Genomic DNA, 22,879 nt, shown 5'->3' with positions numbered 1-22,879 from the left:
CACCTACTGAAAAACAATTCAAAACCCAGCAACCTACGTATTTTAGCGTTACAGTTAGGTTTTTGGTCTCAAAATAACTAGATCACAATAGCCATAGGAGTACTACTATAAAATTATAAAGACTACATATTTGGTCATTAAATCGTGGTTTACCTATTAAATTCATGTTGTCGTGGTCCGGAAGCCAGCGAAGCGAGTCCATTGGTCCACTCTGCGGATCCCACTGATCTACTGCATACTCTTCGTCCAACAGGCGTCAACAGAGCAAGGACGGTGGTGATTATTCGAGCCGCCCACGCAGGAGAGAAATAAAGACTGACTCGATAAATTAAGTCAAGTCAAGTCACTCTATATTTTTCTCCTGCGCAAACACTGCGCACTGATCTTCATACTCTTCGTCCGACAGGCGACAACATGACAAGGACGGTGGTGATTATTCGAGCTTCCTACATAGGAGAGTAATAAAGACTGACTTGATGAATTCAGTAAAGTCTATATTTTTCTCCTGCGCAAACAAGCGAGTCTATTGGACCTCTCCGCGGATCTCACTGATCTACTCCATACTCTTCGTCCAACAGGGCAAGGGGGGCGGTGATTATTCGAGCCGCCTGCTTAGGAGAGACACAAAGTCTGACTTGATGAATTCAGTCTATTTTGTTCTCCTGCGCAAACAAGCGAGTCCATTGGTCCTCTCCGCGGATCCCACTTATCTCCATACTCTTCGTCCGACAGGGCAAGGACGGTGGTGATTATTCGAGCCGCCTGTATAGGAAATTAATAAAGACTGACTTGATGAATTCAGTCAAGTCTATATTTTTCTCCTGCGCAAACGACTCTGTATTCTCGTAACACAACATAGTGGCGGCTACACGGGAAAGAAATGCACATTATCAAAAAATCTGTACACAGCGAAAAAAGCCAAGTAATCCGACACTAACGAAACAAACGGTGGCTCGCGATTGAATGACCGTTATTTTATGGCGTCATCAGAATGAACCCGAACGGAACCGAACCCGAACCGCTGAACCCGAAGCGAACGAGATGCAATATCGCGCTCCAAGGCCAAAGAAACAAAAACATGTGAGCGCGAAAACCAAAATAGTGAACCCAAGGCTATTTATTCTAGCGAACCTGAATTATTCAAATGCAAAATAAAAATCTCGTGTCGTCTGTCACTTGTTTCAATCATTTTATAATAATATTTTGATAATTAACACGACACTGTTGTAACAATAACATCAACATATTCATTTTCTCTGATTGTATTCAATCTCCAAGTGCAGACAGATTCCCAACTACATAATGGCAGTCTTCTTGCCTCCTCATAGGTTATGCACCAGATCCACTGGATGATAATATATAGATGCTCTCAAAGGTGTTGGAATCTTGCTGGGCTCCATACTCATTGTTGGTATTCGTATATTACGGCCGAGCCAGGCCCAGTGGTCCAGGTCATTCTTCACTTTGGATTCGACATGAGTCTGAATCGGACTACTCAGTTTTTTATCACAAAAATACATTAAAACATCAAAAATAATAATACAATAATTGATACACTCGAAAAAGTTATAGAATAAAAGTATATAAGGCACAATGGTTTCTCGTTCTTCTCATGCCAATATTTCGTAGTCTTGGCGGTAAAAAGTCAAATTAGAGATTTTAGAATAGCCAACTGAATAAACATAAATTTTAATATCTTTTCAAGGTGGCTAAACTGAGTATAGAAAAAAACAGCTGTTACCAATGTGTTGCCAGCTCCGAAAAATATAGAATGCATATTTCTTCAAAGCCATTTTGTAAAATTTTACATAACACATTATGTAAACATTAATGTTTAGTTAATAAAATTATCGATCGTTTTTTCTCGGCAAAATAATGATTATAATTATGTTTTGTAATCAAAATGACCGTTTGAAAAATACTCAAATTCATATGCCATAAAACCATCGCCATTTAATGAAAATGGCGGTTGTTGTCGTGAATTATTGCCGTGAGCTTTGGGTTATGAAAGAATTGTTGTGATTTTACGCAATTGACAGCGTTAATTTGTTTATTATATCATACATCAATATCTGCAAGTTTTCCATGATTATTTTTTAATATTTTGCGCACTTACAATTTTGGCGGTAATCCATGTGAATTAGGGAACTGTATCAAAATTAAAATGATTTAAAATACTTCATCGGCGTTGTTGCTCGTTTTATGCGATTACGATACAAAATTCAACCGTATATTACTAATTGTATCACGCCAAAGTAATAATTACTGTAACTGTTGTAAAAATAATTTTGTCCTCAAATTGTCCGGTTTGAATATTTACGTTTAGTGCGATTAGGCATTGCATGTGGGATTTCGGGATTTTGAATTTCCAGCGGGCCTGTGTTAAAAGATCCCGTGCTTCATGTAGTTCACCATGACTGATATGCATGGCAACCGTACGCACAGGTTAACACCGCATTCATTGTTGACATAACAATTTAAAACCTGTAAACAAAATGAGTGCTTCACCAGATGAATTCAATCCTTTGACGTTTGAGAAACGTCTCGCAGCTCTGAAGGACACCCAAGAAAGCATCCAACAACTGTCTTCTTGGTGCTTACAAAAGAGGCAGCATCACAAAAAGATTGTAGCAAGCTGGTTGAACGTTTTAAAGAGAGGTATTTCTTAATTCCATTTTAGACATCAACACATTTTGCATTAGATGGACTAGAATTAGATCTATTTTATTGACCGTACATGTTGAACTATTCGTGTACACTTTGCAGACATCTCTGACAGTGAACTATAAAAATATTGTATTGGATAACAAATGACTAAGTACACCCTTTTTTCCACACGCACCAATGTTCTGTCTTTTAAGCGCTAATGATCCAGATTACTTCTGACAATTGATTAACTTAAATAACCTAATCGGTGAAGCAATCAATTAACCATACAGATTTAAATACAAAACATCTTGGTTCAAGTTATTGTTCTATTTCTTTTAACACTACAACTGGCCAGGAGGCCTAACGACAGTAGTGTAGTGAAACATTAATGCAGTAGTAGAAATGAAAAGTGACCTCACTGTTAATCGAGTCTGAAGCCACCGGGTGAGAGCCTAGTGCTTTATGCACTGGACCACCAAGACCGGGTCAGGACCAAATTAAAAGGGATATAACGCCATCAAATCGGTTGATCTAATTCTAATATGTACCTATAGTTTTCTAGCATTTTTTATCTTTGCTTTGAGAAAAATAGTGTTCGATGAAAGTCTGGTGTGGACGAAAGTGATTCGATTCAAACTTGTTTATAGCAATCAAAGAAAAAATCCACCCCAAGACGGAACCTAAATGTGATATGAAATTGCTAGCTGAACAAGACTACTAAGACAGAGATTAAATTAGCTGCATGTCACTTCACATGGTAGATTTATTTGTAGCAAACTTCACACATTCAACCTTTGTGTGTGTTTGGCGTGATGTTGAAAATCATAATTTTTCAAAATGGCGCTTTTAAATTTTGCTGTCACATGTAAATATGGTTTTTGTTTGTGAACACATAGTTATGGGTCTTCCATAAATGAAGTCACAAGATTTTCAATATCTTTTGACCCTTGCTTCTCTGTCGTCACACCTTCTTACAAAATATTTAACCTACTTGTCTAAATTATGTCCCATTTTTCTTCCGTCCCATATGTTAAAAAACAAATTCGTTGAAAATGATCGATTTTAGTGTACCTACTACTTATAATTTAAATAAGTTTATATTTTGCTGATTTTTGTCACATTTTCTACATCCCCCCTTAATCTCTTCTAAATGTATAATAGTGAATTATGTGTGGAACACATTATCAACATGTCACGCTCTGTCATATTAAAATAGAGATAGAAATGTTAAGGTAGAGATAGTGGTTTACTATCTCCATCTCAGCACGACAGCACGTGACATGATGGTAATGTGTTCGGGCCATTATACTATTATGGTCTGGTTAGGCAGGGTTTAATTGAATTTTCAAATTGTGTTCCAGCACCATCTGCAAATCGTGTTCTTAGTTCAATGAAAACAAATAAGTATGACTGACAAAGTTTAGTGTGCACTATTTATGTGGAATCTTAATAGCCTACTTCCACCTCTCACCATTTGCTTATATTACCTTATCAGTCAATGTAATTCGAAAGATACCATATTGGCCAGCGTGCCTCTCAAATATGTACTACCTACTGATTGTCCTAACGACACAAGTAGATGAAAATAATATACTTACTGTCTTGATGCTTTCAGCTAAAGTGGAACAAAGGCTGACGCTGTTCTATCTCGCCAACGATGTGATTCAATACAGCAAAAGAAAAAACTATGAATTCGTCGATAGTTGGGGAACTACATTACAAAAGGCGACACCTCTAGTCAGGTTTGTTATTTCAGATTCTATCTTTCAAATTCTAGCTGTAGGTGTGGTCATCTCACAGTGCCTCTAAGATTCCTTGTTAGAAACTCAATCATCTAAAGTATATTGTAACATTTCACGGCAGTAATTTTTTCATTCATTATACCATGCACATAGCTCCGTTCATGTCATTTACTTCCTGTGCTTAAGGTGAAGGCATACTATTTTAGTTGTTAGGCGCTTCACACATACAGTACCGGCAAAAATCAAACCTCGTAGGAATCTTGCAACTCTCGCCCGCGCACATAGCTATGTGACAGGGATGCGTGTAACCCAGGGGGGGGGGGGGGGGGCAAACTGCGGCCCGCCGGGTATTTTTTTGCGGCCCGCCATCATTAATTGAACTTCTGATTACGAATAACTTTTTTTATAATTTTTTAAAAAATTATTGATAGATAAATAGATTAAAATTTTAATAATTTGTTGTTTCGTAAATGTATTATCTCAGTACGTCTTCCTTGCGTCTAGCCTCACAATATATAACCACTATTTTCTACGTTGAACATCGTGACACATTTAAATACTTTTAACTCCGCGTTGCAAGGAAAAAAAATATAAATGCCCATGATATGGTAAAAGTTATTCCTTCGACAAATATCGAATAACAACGTGGACCACTATCCAACTTTGAAGTTGCTATCAGAATGTAAATTTGAAGAATATAGTAAAACTATTAAAGCTTTGAATGACGATTTTTCACAAAGATTTGGTGACTTCCGAAAAATTGAGACCAGTTTAGAAATAGTACGCGATCCATTTTCAATTGATATTGATAGTGTACCGATAGAGCTACAACTTGAGATTATTAATCTGCAGTGTGACACTGATTTAAGAGAATTGCATCGTCATGAAGAAAATTTTACAATGCCCTTTATTCAGACAAGTTCAACCAACTTAAAGATTATGCAAGGAAAATGTTTGTTATTTTTGGATCAACCTATATATGTGAACAAACATTTTCGATCATGAACCTCAATAAAAATTCTTTACGATCAATATCTCCGATGCCCATTTATAAGCAGTTTTGAGAATATCAACTACAAAATTAACACCTGAATTTAAAAAAATGTTAAAAAATGTACAACAGTTTCATTATTCTCATTAATTTTTTTGTAATGTTTATTTTTCGTGATAATAAATAGTGTATATCTAAAAATGGTATTTTACTTGCGGCCCGCCGCTCATTTTGAATTCTTGAATTTGGCCCTCCATCCAAAAAGTTTGCCCCTCCCTGGTGTAACCTCTCGAATCATCAACAAACATTCAAACCCGTATGAGTAGGAGATATGGCGACTGACGAGTTGGACGACTCGTAGGGTCTGCGCATGCGTAACTGTAGCACCGAGGGTAAGTGACATGTGATCCATGTCATAGTGAAATTTGTTGCTTGCGTACTTGCATCAACTGTTTTTTAATGTGCGGACATACATTAGGTTATATTATGTGTTTTGTGAATGCCGACAAAATCACATCGACATATTCAACGTGTTGCAGTTGAAACGAGTTTAGATGTGAAACTTGGCTTAAAATCTGAATCTATAGATCCATGGAATATTTGTGTAGATTTTCAATATGTACTGCACATTTTGAACGACTATGTAGATTAATAATGGTAATATAGACGAACCTAGAGGACATCGAATAAAACCTTTTCTATATAGACAGAATATGTAAAAGTGAAGCTGAAAAATGGATCATTAGGGCTTTGGGGCCAAAGATACCAGCGATTTTACATTGTGTATCCCTTGGATCAAACTTCAGTCTGTTATCAACAGCATTTTGTCAAAAATTGCCGGCAATTAAACATAATTTTAGATTTATTATTCATTCCATAAATTATTGTGTACAAATATTGCCTAGATAAAACCAAGAAACATAAATTGGTTGTGAATAGATGGTCAACCATTATTATTTAGAAAAAAACAACCTCTCATGATAGCCTACCCTCTGAGACAATTGAGAAATTACTATTTTGTCTGTGTATTCTTCATTAAAATATCTTACGTAACGACCTCAGAAACATAATATCCCGTTTACACGTGCATGGATTTACTTCTGACAGTATGTATTATTGCGGCCATAACAAGCAAATATGCAAGAGTTAACACGTATTATCGTGTAAGTTGCAAGATTGCATGCATGGATCAAAAATGCTCAGCATCTTCTGAATTTTTATGCGACAGTTGGGATGTGCGATATCTGCGCCTGCATAATAGGATGATAGTGGCAAACCTGCCAGAAAAACAAGAACTATGGCATAGAGCATTTTCACAACTAGTGAAATAGCACCATACAATGGCAACAACACATCTCGCTTATTATTGAAGAATGAGATTGGCGAGACAGACAGCACTTTTACATGTAAACAGTTATTATCGCCATTGTTTAATTTACACACTATTGGTGCCAGTAAATCCATGCATATGTACAAGTGGTATAAGTACATATTCTAAAAAAACTTGTACACATATCCATCGTTAAAGTGACAAGAGTTTTACCAATTAGGCTACCCGCCTACATGCTGAATTATTTGTATTCAATGAAGAATGTTGCATTTTTTAGTTTTGTGTGTTGTGTTTTGAATTTAAATAAATAAATTATATATTTGATTAAATGTTTACAGGGATGACAAGGTGAAGCACAGAATATTGAGGATATTCCGTATCTGGGAAGAGAGAGCTGTCTACGATGAAGAGTTTCTGACTGACCTCACCGGACTTTTGAGCGCTGCAGCTGGCAAGCAGACGCCCGATCTCGACCCCAATGACTTTCAAGTGGGAATAATTTTTATTTTACTCTCTTTTTTGGCAATTGCACTTCTACTCTTGAGATTCTGGTCTAGACCCGGATGTTTTTCAACTGTTTTGTAATCGCTACGTACCTACTTTGTTGCTTAGGTTATACAGTCGAACTTGGTTATTACGAGGAAGATGGGACTGAATTTGCTCGTTATAAGCATTACTCGTTATATCGTAGTATATAACATTTTTCGCGCCTCATTCTATTTAAGCATAGAACATAAAAAATCTGAAAACAAGCATGGCATTCGTAAATTACAAAAGAAGTTGTTTATTGTAATGAAGTGCTGAGCCACCAGCGCTGGTATGTACCTACAGACTTCAAAAAGCTTGGATTTTTTACATATAATTTCAACCATATGCGTGGATAATTTTTCAATGCTGTCGGCGAAAATACCAATTAGGTACATAGACACTTAACCAGTGTCATAAACGTAATCCGATCCCGGCGGCATCGGTCTAGTTAACTGCCCGGTCGGATTTTATTGCTTATGGCCGAAAATGTTGTTTTTAAACAATCTACACATTAACAGTTTTGTTTTGTATGCCCGAGAAGTAGCTCGTTATAAAAGTGAATAAATGTATGGAGAAAATCATAAACTAACATGTCAACGAATGTTTCCTCATTACATCTGAGATCTCGCTATTTCCGTGATTCGACTGTATTTAATATTGCAATGTCACGAATTTTTGATTATTTAACATGCTTTCATTTTTTTGATAATCGTATCATAAGTGAACGATGATACGATCATCGGTTAATTTACAAACCTTGTATGTACAGTTTTGTGTGTATGGGAGAATCAAATTGGACGATTCGAATTGGTTGATCATTGAAGGCGAAATGGACATATTATTTTTATTTGTATGAGACAATATCTTCTCAAATATCTTATTTGGACATATAATATTTTTATAGCATTAGTGCCCATACGCACTTGCGGCAGGCCGCCTCGCGGTTAGGCCGCATATTTTTTTTTGTATGCAAAGTGCGATATGCGGCAGGCCGCTGCGGTTAGCCGGCATACAAAAAACGATAGGCGGCAGGCCGCCGCGGCTAGCCGCGAGGCGGCCTGCCGCAAATGCGTATGGGCACTAAAGGTGTTATGCAGCGGTTGTTTTGTGTATAATAACTCAATTTCGGTAAAAATTAGACATATCTATCTGCACATTATCTCATTAATATTCTTAATGACATTGTTACACCACAAACAAAAAATGAGGACAATCTTTATTGCATTTTAGTCTATTTCACGTTTAGTATACAATGGTTAATAGGAGAGCGTGTTGGGGATGCTAGAAAACTAGTCTACAGATTCACCCGAAATAGAATAATGGCTGTGTTCACTTCTGAAGTTAATAAAATTCATGTTTTTTTTTCAAATTTGTATTTGACCCAATGGGTTGGGCCGATGACCTATCCTCATAAAAAAGTACAATGTTAATATAACTTCCACTTTATGAAGGCTCATATCCTGTGTTTAGGATGTCAAGATTGTATTTCTATCAACAATATTGAAAATTACATTTCTGAATTTTAACATTGTTATGTGGAGTTGCCATCAGGGTCAGATGAAGGCCTACGCAGACTAGATAATTGCCTATTTAAAACACTTTTTTATTTAAATTATACCTTCTCTCTTAAAAGGTCTTTTATTTTTATCTGACCCCCGAGAATTATTTCTGGATTGGCTGCTTATGGGCCCACATGTGCCATGTTAGATAAGAGTTATGTTAGAATAGAGTTTTATGGTATTTTCAGAGCATAAAAATTGACATTCCTTAAACGTTGTAGAAAAGCTATTTATATGATTTTGAAGCCTTATTATTTCTTTGTATTTATGTTAAACATTTGATGACTGCATAAAGTATTTTTATTACATAAACTAATATTTTTTAAAACCTCATGATTTACTGGTTTTACTGGAAAACACAAAAAACCTTGTACACGCTTGCCCCCTTAAAACAAATTTTATGCATTGAGGATTCTGTTGTAACAATTGAATTGTTGTATGCTGTCATATCCCGTCAAGTCGGAGAAGATGCATTCCTCTTTTCGCTCAGTATGATAGTTGCTGGTCATCGTCTGTCATTTGGGACTTGGCAGTGAAAAAATAACACCGGAATGGTCGAAAACGGCGATTTTTATTGAGATAATACTATTTGGTTACTACATTTTATATAATTTTTAATAATTTTCGCGGAGGAAGAAATGTATCTGTTTACGATTTGGATGTCTAGGAGCATCTGGATGGCAAAATCATGTTGCGCTTTCAAGCACTTTTGCGCTTTTAAGCATCACCTCTTCCGCTGAAAGCGGTGTACAATTGCAGCATTACAGATTTATATTTTTTTTAATGGCCGGGATTTACAACGTTGCCGGATATTTATTTATTTTTTTCGTAATCGACCATTACTATATGTCAACTCTAAAATGGTTCCGGCTTCTCTAGACCCCCAGAGGAGTTCCCGCAATTGGTGACAATTTTGGGGTGTGACAATGCCATAATTAAAAAAATGAGTGATTATTTATTTATTGTAATCCTTTGCACTTCATTGCTTTCAGGCAATGCAGCTAGTCAATAAAATTCGGCAATGCTCTGTTTTGGATGCTGACACTGATCATCAGTTGAAACAAATCCACGAAAGTCCGCTGGCATTGAATGACACCGATGCCTTGTGTGCCAGCTTAAAAGGTATTTTCTTTCATTAAAATTTTATGATTCACTTAATCCGTCAGTGTCTGGTATACAGTGAAACTTATTAATTTGACAGTAATAGAGGTCATGTTTTCCTGTCGAATCATCGATATAATTGAATATGGCAAAATCTCAATTATCTGGATTCTATTACGATTGATCGTTTGTTTCATTCGCTGAAGTTTTCAAACAATGGTATGAAAAGTGCTTATTCCCAAAGTAAAAAGGCTTTATTTTTCGATTATCCGTATTTATAATTAAACATATACATTTACACACATACACACATACATACATGAGGTAGGCTCATGGAATAACACAAATATAGCACTTGTACACATGCACGGATTTACTGCTGGCAGTACGTATTATCGTGGCCATAGCAAGAAAATGCATGTGGAAACATGCATTATCGTGTAAGTTGCAAGACTGCACACATGGACCAAAAAAGTTCAGCGATTTTTGAATTTCACGTGATAGTTGCAACTTAAACAATATCAAAATATAGTGGCGAACCTGGCGAATAACATATGAACTACAGAAGCGCAGAGCATTACAATGTTTTTGTGACCGATTTTCACAAACTGTCTTAACTGACAAATAGCACCCCACAACGACAACAAATGTCTTTGCTAACGCTTAAAGAATGAGTTTGGTGATACAAGTCAATGTGTAAACAGTTATTATCGCGATAGTTTAATTTACACGGTATTGTTGCCAGTAAATCCACACACGTGTACCAGGTGCTATAACTCAAAAATGTCAATTATCCAGGAGAGAAAAAAAAAACCATTAAAAAATGTGTAGCAAACAAATGTGTTTAAATTATATGAATGTTATTTAATTATAATTTACATCTTTAAATTCCAAATCTTATAAGCATAATATACTACTCAAATTTATCATATATTATAATAAATAATATAAACATATATAATAAATAATACTAATCATATAAATAATAAATTTAGGAAATAAATCAAAATGTGTTTTTCCACATACTAAAATATTACTTCCAGATTTGGTGTGATTTCTCCTGTTTTAATTTTTTCATAAGGCTTTGTGTTTAAAAAACTATGTATCGCCTAACAAGACATGGTGTTTTTTCCATGCTAATTTGAAAATAAGCAATAATCAATTTTAAATTGACAATAATAATTCAATACGATAAAGGCGATAGTTACACGAAAAATCTCAATTAGTGTGATGAATCACAGTAAAAAATTATTTATACAAATAATTTGTATGGTATGTAATAACAACAGACCAACTCAACATAATGTCTTGTTCAGTGTCGCATGAGAAATTAATAGGACGCCAACTGGAGATGGGTTTGTATTCCATGCTATTTATGATATTACAAAAAAATATAATATAATCTCAACTCTACTTATAATAAGTACTTACTAATAATTAAAAGTGTATATCAGATATTTTTCAATCCAAAAAAAATTGGCTTGTGTGTTATTTTTGTTCAATGAAACAATAGCTTAACCCTTTCCCGGCGACCGTATTCCAGTAGGATACAGCTAGTACGTAACACATGGGCGACCGTATAGCAGTCAGATACGCAAACCTTGACCTGTGGATAACGCAAGAAATATTTTTCATGCGGCATTGAGAATTTTATTAAAAAATAGCCCGATCCATCCGCCTACTTCCACCTATATAACTTTGTCAAAAATATGTTGTTTTAATTTCATAAACATCGATCTTTCGAACCCTCTCGATCTATTGAGATTCGCCGGTACGATTGCATCAGTTCAAATCTACGCGGTATTTTTTAGCGCCTGCGCACTAGGTATACAAAATATTTTCATTCGAGTTTGAGTGTGCGCCGAGTGATTTATCGTGTCAAGTTGAATATTCACCGCGATCTTTACAACACCATGTTTGCGGGAATAAAATAAAACCAAACAACCGAACCTGTGTCATCAAAATATTTATAAATATGTACTTGAACTTGTGTTCTGGATTATGTCATTTATTTTTATTACTCATGGTCATGTCGTCATGTGTCACCCCAATTGTTTGAAAGTCATAAATCGAGCTCATTATTGAAAGTCGTAAATATGTCGTAAAGATACGTCCACACGGAATGAAAAAATATAATATATTATTATATTTTAGTTAGGACGATTGCGAGTTTTACCAATAAATTACGAACTACTATGAAGGAATATATAAAACGTATAAATAAACGTAAGTATAAAAAAAAACACACGGGTATACAACATAATATAAAATGTAAATCATGGAATATTGACTTTTCAACTATATTACATATTATCTTTGTATGCAATTTAATGTTTATGAAATTTTAAAACCTCACGCAATAAATGTTTTTATAGCACTTTTACAAGCACGCAGCAGATTTTACAAAATAAATATTGTTTTTTTTATAAAACATAAAACGACAATCACTAACATAACACAATGCTCAATAAAACTGAAAAGTTTAATCTAGTAAAAATCCAAATTACACTAAAAAAAGAACATAAGAAATTATTACAATATTTCAACCACTGTGGACTCAACTTTACGCGACCCATAAAACTTGTAATAATATGCGACACAATAAAAGCTATTATTTTCAATATTTTTAACGGCATTTTTAAGTGTTTCTAACATGACTAAAATAAAATTAGTGTCAGTGATTTATTTCTTTTCATAGGCGCACAATCTCAATGACGCGTTTTTACGTCACAAACATGGCTGCGTATTTTTTCGGTACAAGGGACTATGGACGATTTTATTCAAGCATTCACAGCTAAATTCAACAATCGATTCTATTTTTTAGTGTGGCACTTCGAACCTTATGTATCTAGGCATGATAACAGTAATACCAGCTATTTTTAATTGCCGTATTTATCATAATATAGGGAAGCATAGCATTTTGAAAAATGGTACCGCAGAGAGAGCCCCTTTCATATTGAAACTGACGCGGCGGCCGGGTTAAAAAGTAAATAACACATTATTTTGGGCTCAGTGTATTATTCCATGAAGTAGTCGATTTGCTACTTTTATCCACAATAATTAGTCCGATAATCGAGGTTGTACTGTACAAAGTTAATATAAATGACAAGAATACTTCAATCTAACAGGCGACATATGAACCCGGCGAAACTCTTGCAGAAAAGCAACATAATCACTTTACTGATCTTACACACAAACAGTTTATGAAGTCAAAAGATCAATATTTACACAACTGTCAAAACACTCAAACTGGCCATTGAATAAGATGTCATCAGATGATGTACTTAGCCAAGAATGCTTCCATCAATTTTGTGTGTCATCAATGTCAATATACAGTGCATTTAACGTTTCAAGGATATTTATCAACCCCTCCCCTCATATGAAAAATATGTTATGCTTGCCGGTTATTTTTGTGTTGTGTGTTTCATAGCTGTCGGCTTACAATGTTTCTGGTCAAAAGCGACAAACATGCAGCATCGTTACCAATTTAGTTGTGAGCATATCTCCCCCATCAATTCGGTGTGCTCCAATGTCAACTAATTTACACAGTTGACTATGATATAGATATTATATTACAATTCTCCATCATAAGAATATGACTTGTTTATAGAGCGCCGCGATGTTGAAGAGGCTTCTTCGGAAATAGATGACGTAGTGTCTAAGCTAAACGGCTACATCCGAGCTCTGCAGAAGGAGATTGTGGCGAGATCGACGCTGACCCAGCTTCTGCTGAAGGCAGACGTTCATTATGCGACTCAGAGGGGAGAGGTCAAAGTGGTCGCTAACGTGAGTGTCTTCATTTCTGTTTCTTTATATTCTGTATGAATGCTGTAACTGAAATGAAGCTAAGAGTAGGCTCTCATGAACTGTAAAAAATCACAACATTTTGAGAGCACTTTATCTGTAGAAAATATCTAATCAATTAAAGAAAATATAATTCTTTTGAACGATAAATATATCTGTGAACAGTAATCAAATGTCCAGAGTTTTTTTAAAAGTTCTACCGTACGGAATATCCAGAAATGAAAACAGCGTTTATTTTTATACATATAATATTAATACATAAAACTATCCACGAAACTATTTAGTATTTTGATGCACTTATTATTAATATCACAAACAGTTGAGACATTAATTATTGCAATTTGCTCCAAATTTGCATTATATTCCTATGCGTGAATTTTTTTAGAAGTTACAGTGACACCATATCCAGTTTGGCAGCAGTATGTAAACTCTGCCGAAATTTACATGCAATAAAGAAAATATTCCAATGAATATTTGTCCAGATAACGATAAGAAACTACGATTGGTTTGGATTTAGTAGACAATATTTATTAACTACTGCTGCTCTATTTATTTATTACAATATCTATTTTGTAATTAACCCTCATCGAATCCACTATGTATCAACGAAGTCAGGGCTCCACAAGCTTTCCAAAATATTCCCCAGGTTGGGAATCGTTAGTATGGCATTAAGATTTTTTCTGTCTTCAATGACAATGATGCCTAGTCGATATTCACTAGGTTTTCAATTTTTTCCATTGTTTGAACACATTACGAGGATTTTGTGGATTGATTTTTGAAATTATTGGACGTGGTCTGGGTGCAAAATCGGATTTACGAATTTTACTAAATAGATCACCGATTTTCTACTTTTCATGTCATATTTGATTTTACATACATGTATATATTCCCAATGAAACTTGCAGGCTTACAAAAACTTTGGCGGTCGAGTCCGTGGTCTAAAACGTAGACTGGACGAATTATGTGAGAAATTACCTCCGAAAGAAGTGGCCAGTCCCGTTCCATCTCTCCCTGATGAAAATGAAGAAGTCCCTTCCCCGGGACCCGATGAAGACCTCGATTTACCTCAAGGACAAGACAACCATAGCCTCGGTAAACCATTCAACATTTATAGCCTTTGCCAGTTCTATTTGCATGGTACTATATTGGAGCAGTACCTATCCAAAAAATCCTTTTAGGGTCTTTAGGTAATATTGGTATTGTTTTATGAGTTTGTCTGATAAGTAGTCATTTATAGTCAAGAGTCTTGCGGTTATGCCAATCAACATTGTCGGTAATTTGGATGAAAAAGTTGGCTATTCATCAAATTCATTGGACAAAAATGTATCAAAGACACATTGAAAAAATCAACATGTATTTTTTGACAGGAGCCTGATGAAACCCATGACCCACAGCTACATTTTACCATTTTTGCATGGCTATCTTAAATGGATAGATACAACTAAAAAAATCTGAAATACACAAATAGACGAGACAATTTAGCGCCATTTTTGTACTTTCCAAGAGAATCTACTCTTAAAAGTTATATCGTTCGCATTCGTATTCATCGCAAGCAACATTTTCAAAATACTTAATTGTTTAAAATGGGACACTAAAAACTTTTGTGGAACGCCTGGCACTAATCGCGGATTCCTAGAGTTCCATGAAACCCGGGTAGAAATCATTGGCATATAATTATCTGAAAAAAATACATGGCACATATACCAAAATAATTTGTAAGATTTTTTAATTATAAATAAATTTATTTGTGTATTTTTTTGTGAGTCCCTCAAAACAGTAAAATCTGGATTTCCCTGTACAGTACATTCTCAGTAATCCGCTGCTCGATTATCCGACAACTACTATAATCCGCCGTTATTTTGACTCAATGAAAGCACAAAATCAAGCTCTATAATTCACCGGTATTCGATTGTCAAATTCAATAGTCCGCCGCGTACAAGTATACAATGCAGATGAGGCGGGTTTATTTTGGAAACTTCTCCTTCGTAAAACGTATGTTCATCGCGAAGTAAGTATTGTATCAGGGAGGAAAGTGCCCAAGGACTGTGTCACAATTATGCCATGCTGCAATGCAACCGGGACACACAAAATGAAGCTTTTTGTAATAGGGAAAGCCAGGAATCCTAAGTCATTCAAGAATATCAGCCTCACTGAACAACTGGTTGTGTCAAGTGATTTACTGTTTATTATTTAGTTAATAAACTTTTAGTTTTAATAAGTTTAATAAGTTTATAAAAAATATGTATAATTTAGTAAATACTTGATTTTGATTATAAATAAAACAGTAATTTGCTAGTACGAATTTCTCAAAAAAAATAGTTTTACAAAATACCAGTTTTCGAAAATTTTTACCATATTTTGTATGTATGCACTATAGTCCGCCGCTTTCGCTAATTGGTCACTTGTCTAGTTTTTGGGGTGACGGATTACTGAGAGAGTACTTACTGTACTTATTCCACTGTTGCATAATGGAATTCTACCATGTATGTAAGCTATCGCAATTGATTGATTATTGTTTTACTCTCCTTACAATTTTAGATTCATACAATTTGGACAAGACATTCTCAAGCAGTATACTGGGTGAAGATTTAGGAGGAAAGGGTTTCAGTAGCTTTTTAGGCAGCAACCAATTCTCCTTTGCCTCCTTTAAAAGTGAATGCGCCGAGGCGGTGATTGAAGATACTGGTAAATCAATATATTTATTACTATGTATAGTCATTCTATATATTCTATTGATTATTATAAAGTAGAACATCGATTATCTGGATGTCACAATGATCATCGATTTTAGATTATAATGCCTAAATTACACAAGCTGTTTCATGGGCTTCATGATTTCTACTGACTGTTTCACTCGACTGAAAACATTTTATAAAATAGCAATTCATAGCAAAAACAAAACCTTATTAATATTTAATTTTTTGAAATATATTGAAAGTTTATCATAAACACTTACCAATCATATGCAAGATGTCTGATTTGGACCAGTATTCTTCCGAAAAAACACAAGTTTAACTTTTTAAAATTGTCAGGGTTGCCACAAAACTTGTAGAAAGAGTTTTCAAGTCAATAGTGTTCTACCGTGTGGTAAGTTTCGAAACACGGTACCAAGCAGAGGGCCACTTTGCATTGTTTACACCGATTCCTTGATTCTCTTCTTCATTTATAAAACTATCATCCACTAACATTTAAGAAAAATCCAATTCGCTATAGCCGAATCTTAGAACGATTTTATTTTTGGCACAAAATCTCCAATTTCCCATTCGAAAACTGGCATCGATTCATCAACAGTAGGAGAATGAGATGTATCTGGTTCTTCGTCATCATTTAACCTTTTCCACTCGAATTTTTTTTTATAGGTACATACCACCCACTCGAGACTTTTTTCCGTAAATAGCATAATTTCAATATAAAACATTTAATTGGTGAAAAAAATGTAAAATTTTTTTTTTTTCTTTTTTTTATTAATTCTGTAAAATAGATTTATAATGAATATACTGTACTTATTTTTAGTTTATTTATAATTCTTCATTGTGTGGTATTTCACAACGGCGGGCCCCCGCGAACAATCTCCAATATGTAATCCTGGCTTATCACAGAATCGTAATGAAATAGCGGTATGTAGAGAAGTGGCTATAAAGTGTAAATCGTCCATACATATAGTTATGACTGTAAATATGATCCAAATGAATTGCCTTCAAATACACTTGTAATATAAGCGGCCGTCTCGTAAATTTCCTAAATTAGTTTCGGGCTCATAACAACTCATTCCCAGTGCGGTACACATTATCAAAAGATTTCTCAAAAAATAATAAATCGATACGTAATAATTTTCATTTGACTCATTAGAGTATTTCACATTATATTTGTAAGGTTCCGAATCGGCATAATATACTAGTAAGTATTGTCATCAAAAACAGTCTATTCAAATATAAAACTGTAAACTATACGAGACGCCCCAGCCCAAGTGAGAACCAATAAAAAATATAAACACACTTCAAAATCATGCGTGACAAACAGTTCACTCTAGTCTGGGAACGTTCAATAAATAAAATTTATGTGACAAAAAAACATTGCTTGCAAGCGACGACCTACGAATAAAAAAAGAGAAGATTCCGATAAAAATACTATGTTGAAATTACGCACGCAGTATTCTTTTGCCGACTTTTTTCTCAGATAAATGTAATAACCTATCATTATTCATTCTAACTTGATTGAAATCGCATTATAAAAATTTCTAAAAATATTACAAAAAATGACTTTATAGGCGTGCCGCCGCTACGGCGGCACTCGAGTAATACGGGAAACTTCTAATGCCGCCGATATGGCGGCACTCGAGTGTTAAGGGTTAATTCAAAATCACTCGTCAGATTCAGCAGTAATGCCAACCCTCTCCAAAGATCTTCAGCCGATTGAAGTCCCGAAGTACTTGATTCTCCTTCCATTTTCGAGCAGTGGAAAAAATCAAAACGGAAAGTCACAAAAATAGTTCAAACACTGTAGAGTAGAAACTGTGGATAAAATTGATCATATAAATTTGTTAACAAAAAACACTTATAATTATTAATCCTGCCACTTGACAGAAGAAACAATTAAAACAAACACTCACAGATCAAGAAACGCGATCGCAATTGTGAATGTACCAACGAATTCTCACAAGAAAGAAATGAACTACACGCTCCAATTCCAGGCGCGAAATAAATAGCATGACACACTTCAACAAAAAAAAATATTTCAACTGTACGAAGGGAATTCCCAAAAATACGCGCGTACAATATATTCCATACAGGATATTCCATCCGAAAAATATTTTGCTTTGAATAAAACATGAGTGGCAACCCTACCATTAACGGCAAATATCGGTTAAACCGTGAAGCTCTTTTTAAAACAGTGATGTCAACCTAAATTCAAGTATGTATTAAAAATTTTAGTGCTAAATATTCGTCACAATAGATGTCACTACATGCTCGAGATTTTAAAATATTTAAAACAAACGCCTGGCACTGGCAATCTGTCTTCAAAAACAGGCGAGCAAGTTCACTTTTTTTGTATGCCTGGCCCTATTCGCCCGACCATAAACCGCGTACAAGTTCGCTTTGGCACAGAAGCGGTTGTTGTCCGTTGAGTGAGGGTGCTACATGTTAACATTTGACATACGATGTAATACTTTTTATACTGTGATGAGCTTTGTTCTAAATTCGAGCACCGCGAGCGAGCAGACGGTTTATGATGGTATATCTATAACATTTATATTAATAGTAAGATATAAGATACAAATGCCCAGTATGTTAATTTTTAAGCAAATCTGGTGTAATAATATTCTTGATTATTTATGAAAACTTTTAAACTAGTTGCGGTGTCGAAAAATTCTTGATATAACGCCATATGCCAGATACAAATTTTACAAGCTAGATGCCCATTCAAAAATGCTAGAACTGACAAGAAAAACGCCATGTTGGCAACGCTGACCGTGATGCTGCTACAGATGGTACGTTTTGCACTATTTAGTGTTGCTTAGTGCAAATCGGTGATGGAATTATTCTGTTGGAATGACCAATAAGATGTTTGTTGTGTGAGAAAGCATCTCACATCCAATACAAGGCAAAAGTCCTTTGTTTTGGTTCTGATAAAAATATTTTTGTTTACAGGCAACAAAATAGAAGTAATTAATTCGTGCTCTACACCGGCACCTAGAGATGATTTCAATATTAATGATTTCCTCAAGTCTTTAATACCAAGTAAACCTAACTCAAATGGTAGTAAGTACAATTTATTATTAACAATGCACTATTTGTTTACTTGATAATAACGGTTGGAATGTCTTCTACCAATATTAAGCCTGCTTTAAACAGAAATTATGAAAATATTAAAAAAAAATATAAAATGCTTATTTAGAACGCCTATAAATAATCCTTTGTGATGATGTTTGTTGCAAGTTCATATGCATGTCTACTTGTGTTGAAAAAAATTATGTGTTGATCGCAACCTACCGTCACAGAAAAATAAATCAATGTACAGTCATAAATTGAGCCCCTCCTTGGAAAGTAGCGTTATCTTGAAATCATCATTTTGAGATAATGGCATAGCACTCTAATAATTTTATTGATTTTAATGATTTTTGGCTAATATGTAAACAAATGTATGGCGCATTGTATTGGCCCTGATTTAACAAGTCTGCTTCAGGCCTCGGACTGTCAACAATACAGTTTCAATTTGTCTTGCTTTCCAACGCACACATTTATAAATTAACACTTTAGATATCTTTTTATTTGAATTGATTATATATGTGATCATGTGCGTTAAAACGCAGGACAATTTATGACTGTGCCGTTGACAGTCCAAGGCCTGACACGGACTTTTGATATCTGTTTATCTGAGTTGATTATATAATATAATGTACTTTGGACTTGTGCATTGGAACGCAGGATAACTTTCTATGACGGTGTAATGTGCATGTATCCCGAGGTCAACCATGGACTGACTTGAGCCGGGACACTACAGAACCCCCCTCGTTGCGTGTTGTACCGAGGCCTGCCACAGATTGGTTGAATCAGGGCCGCTACGGAACCGATTCATCAAAAACCTTTTTTTTCCTTAAAGTGCTCAATTATATATGTATACATATGCTTGTATTGTTGCAACTGATATAAACATGTTACTAATTTGGATATTAATGCTTGTAATTTTTGATATTTATTTCTCGCTTATTTCTGTATTTTGATCCATTCGGCTTACGTAAAAAATGAATGTATTTAATATTAATACTTTCGACCGAAGGTACTTGATGGAATTTGAATTTAAATTCTAATGGATTCAAGCTCTGTACTATTCCATTTAAGTCGTTTTTTGCGACCCGGGTTTCACCTTTCGGCATCTTCAGGCGTCGTCTACACTCACCAAAGGCAAACACACACTGACAACGAACACCCTTAACTCTACCTTATATAGTACAACAATACAATAAAGTAGGTAAAAACTCCATTACCTACCTATTTAGTCAGAAATTACAACAAAAAATACAATAAACAAATTATGAATAGCTGAAGTGTCAGTAAAAAACCCAATTAGTAAAAACCCTATCTTATTAATAACAATACACTGGACAGCATATTATTATAATAAATCGTCAAACCTAATAATAGGTCAAAATTCTTTATAACAATAAAAAATACTACACTGAAGAGGTGTAAATCGTCAATTCTAAGAAAAATAATTAATCGAGTTAACTAATGAGATGTCTATAATAATACTACTTACAAGGTACCTACTTTTATAACATTATTTTTTAACAAAACATACAAATATATATAATCTCATACAAACATATATAAATTGTGTGTCAATACAATTGACCATAATATAGTCTCATATGTAAAACATCATATTATAGGATATAACAAAGGGCTACTAGGAAAGCCGAGTTGATCGTTCAATATAGGTAAGCTCTGCAACTGTGCTCTATTTATTTCTAATATTTCTGGGTAGAATAATTTATAATCACCCGTATGACTGTGAAGTAGTTTTGCACCCTTTTCAATGTCAAACGTGTGTTTTTCATTTAATAAGTGGTTAGCAAACGTTGAAGTATCCTTCTCCAATCTTTGGGCTGCTAAATGTTCTGAAATTCTAATATTTAGGCTCCTCGTAGTTTTCCCAATGTAAAATTTAGGACAGTTGTTACAGTCTAATTTGTAAATACCGGATTTATTTTTAATCTCTATGGAGTCTTTATTATTTATTAATAATCTACCAACTGTGTTATTACAATAAAATGCCGGCTTGACATTATTTTTGGACAGATGTTTTATAACTTTTTCACTGGTTTTACCTATATAACTTAATCTACACCAATGATTAGCAATGACCGGTATGGTAGGTTCTATACCTTTATATAATAATTTAGATACTAATTTTATTTTCTTTTTTATTAAAAGTTTGTCTATAAGAGACTCCTCATAACCGTTGTTAATAGCAATTTGTTTAATCGTTGAAAGTTCGTTTTGAAAATTTGTTTCACTTAAGGGCACAGTTACAAGTCTATGTATATCTGAATGAAATGCGGCTAGTTTATATGCAGGTGGATGATTCGAGGAACTATGTATAATGCAATCCGAATATGTCGGTTTTCTATAAATGTTGAACTCATGTATGTTCTTTTCTATGTTAATATTTAGGTCTAGAAAATTAATTTTCTTAACACCTACTTCTAATGTAAATTTAATATTATCATCTAGTGAATTTAAAAACTTATGGAATTTGGTCAGTTGTCTATCTGTACCATTAAACAAACAAAGTATATCATCTACATACCGAAACCAATATATGATATCTCTGGTTTTAGTTTTGTTTTCGAATATAATAGATTCTAAAAAGTCCATATATAACTCTGCTAACAAAGGAGACAGACAATTTCCCATTGCCAGCCCTGAAATTTGTTTATAACATTTACCGTTAAATTGGAAATAATTTTGTTCTACACATATGTCTAAAATATTCATCAATCCAGTGTATTGTTATTAATAAGATAGGGTTTTTACTAATTGGGTTTTTTACTGACACTTCAGCTATTCATAATTTGTTTATTGTATTTTTTGTTGTAATTTATGACTAAATAGGTAGGTAATGGAGTTTTTACCTACTTTATTGTATTGTTGTACTATATAAGGTAGAGTTAAGGGTGTTCGTTGTCAGTGTGTGTTTGCCTTTGGTGAGTGTACACGACGCCTGAAGATGCCGAAAGTCGAAACCCGGGTCGCAAAAAACGACTTAAATGGAATAGTACAGAGCTTGAATCCATTAGAATGTATTTAAATTAAAGACTTGTGGTTCTTTTAGCAAAATGAATAATGACAATGTCTGCACATGCTTAATTGGTCATATAGATAATTCTGTGAATAAAAGGAAGAGGGCGATAGTATTAATAATCGAAAAATGAGTTAAGTATACCTAATGAACCATTATACATGTATTGCATAAATGAGAAAAATGATGAGTCGAATCACATCTCTGAGTCACTAAATTCCATACAGAAACATTGGAGTTCCCATACAAACTGGCCCAAAAATCAAACTTCGTTTAGCTCTCCCGAATAGTAGCAATTTTAGACATGGCGCATTTTTCCTTTTGCATACAGAATTAGTCTTACATTTTCTTAGGGTAATTATAAATTATTACC

At 34.5% G+C, this 22,879-nt stretch overlaps 1 protein-coding gene across 4 annotated transcripts in view; it reads left to right on the top strand.

The window, feature by feature from the left end:
• LOC147074951 (uncharacterized) overlaps positions 1–22,879 on the top strand; it is a 55,972-nt gene that overhangs the window by 20,746 nt on the left and 12,347 nt on the right. For 2 of the 4 annotated variants that reach the window (XM_085943009.1, XM_085943008.1), the window contains exons 1-8: positions 1,946–2,658; positions 4,265–4,391; positions 7,051–7,201; positions 9,792–9,921; positions 13,511–13,686; positions 14,610–14,796; positions 16,243–16,389; positions 19,353–19,463. In XM_085943009.1, coding sequence (XP_085799135.1) covers positions 2,496–2,658; positions 4,265–4,391; positions 7,051–7,201; positions 9,792–9,921; positions 13,511–13,686; positions 14,610–14,796; positions 16,243–16,389; positions 19,353–19,463 — 1,192 coding nt within the window. In that variant the 5' untranslated portion in view covers positions 1,946–2,495. Of the gene's footprint in view, positions 1–1,945; positions 2,659–4,264; positions 4,392–7,050; positions 7,202–9,791; positions 9,922–13,510; positions 13,687–14,609; positions 14,797–16,242; positions 16,390–19,352; positions 19,464–22,879 lie in introns of those variants that run through there. The other 2 variants (XM_085943010.1, XM_085943011.1) reach the window with 2 other exon arrangements.

The sequence above is a fragment of the Rhyacophila brunnea genome, unplaced genomic scaffold, assembly GCF_057557595.1.
Source record: "Rhyacophila brunnea isolate RB1 unplaced genomic scaffold, BYU_Rbru_1.0 scaffold_15, whole genome shotgun sequence".
Classification (NCBI taxonomy): Eukaryota; Metazoa; Arthropoda; class Insecta; order Trichoptera; family Rhyacophilidae; genus Rhyacophila; species Rhyacophila brunnea.
Note: the sequence above shows the minus strand (reverse complement) of the source record. Positions and strands in the feature narration are given on the sequence as shown.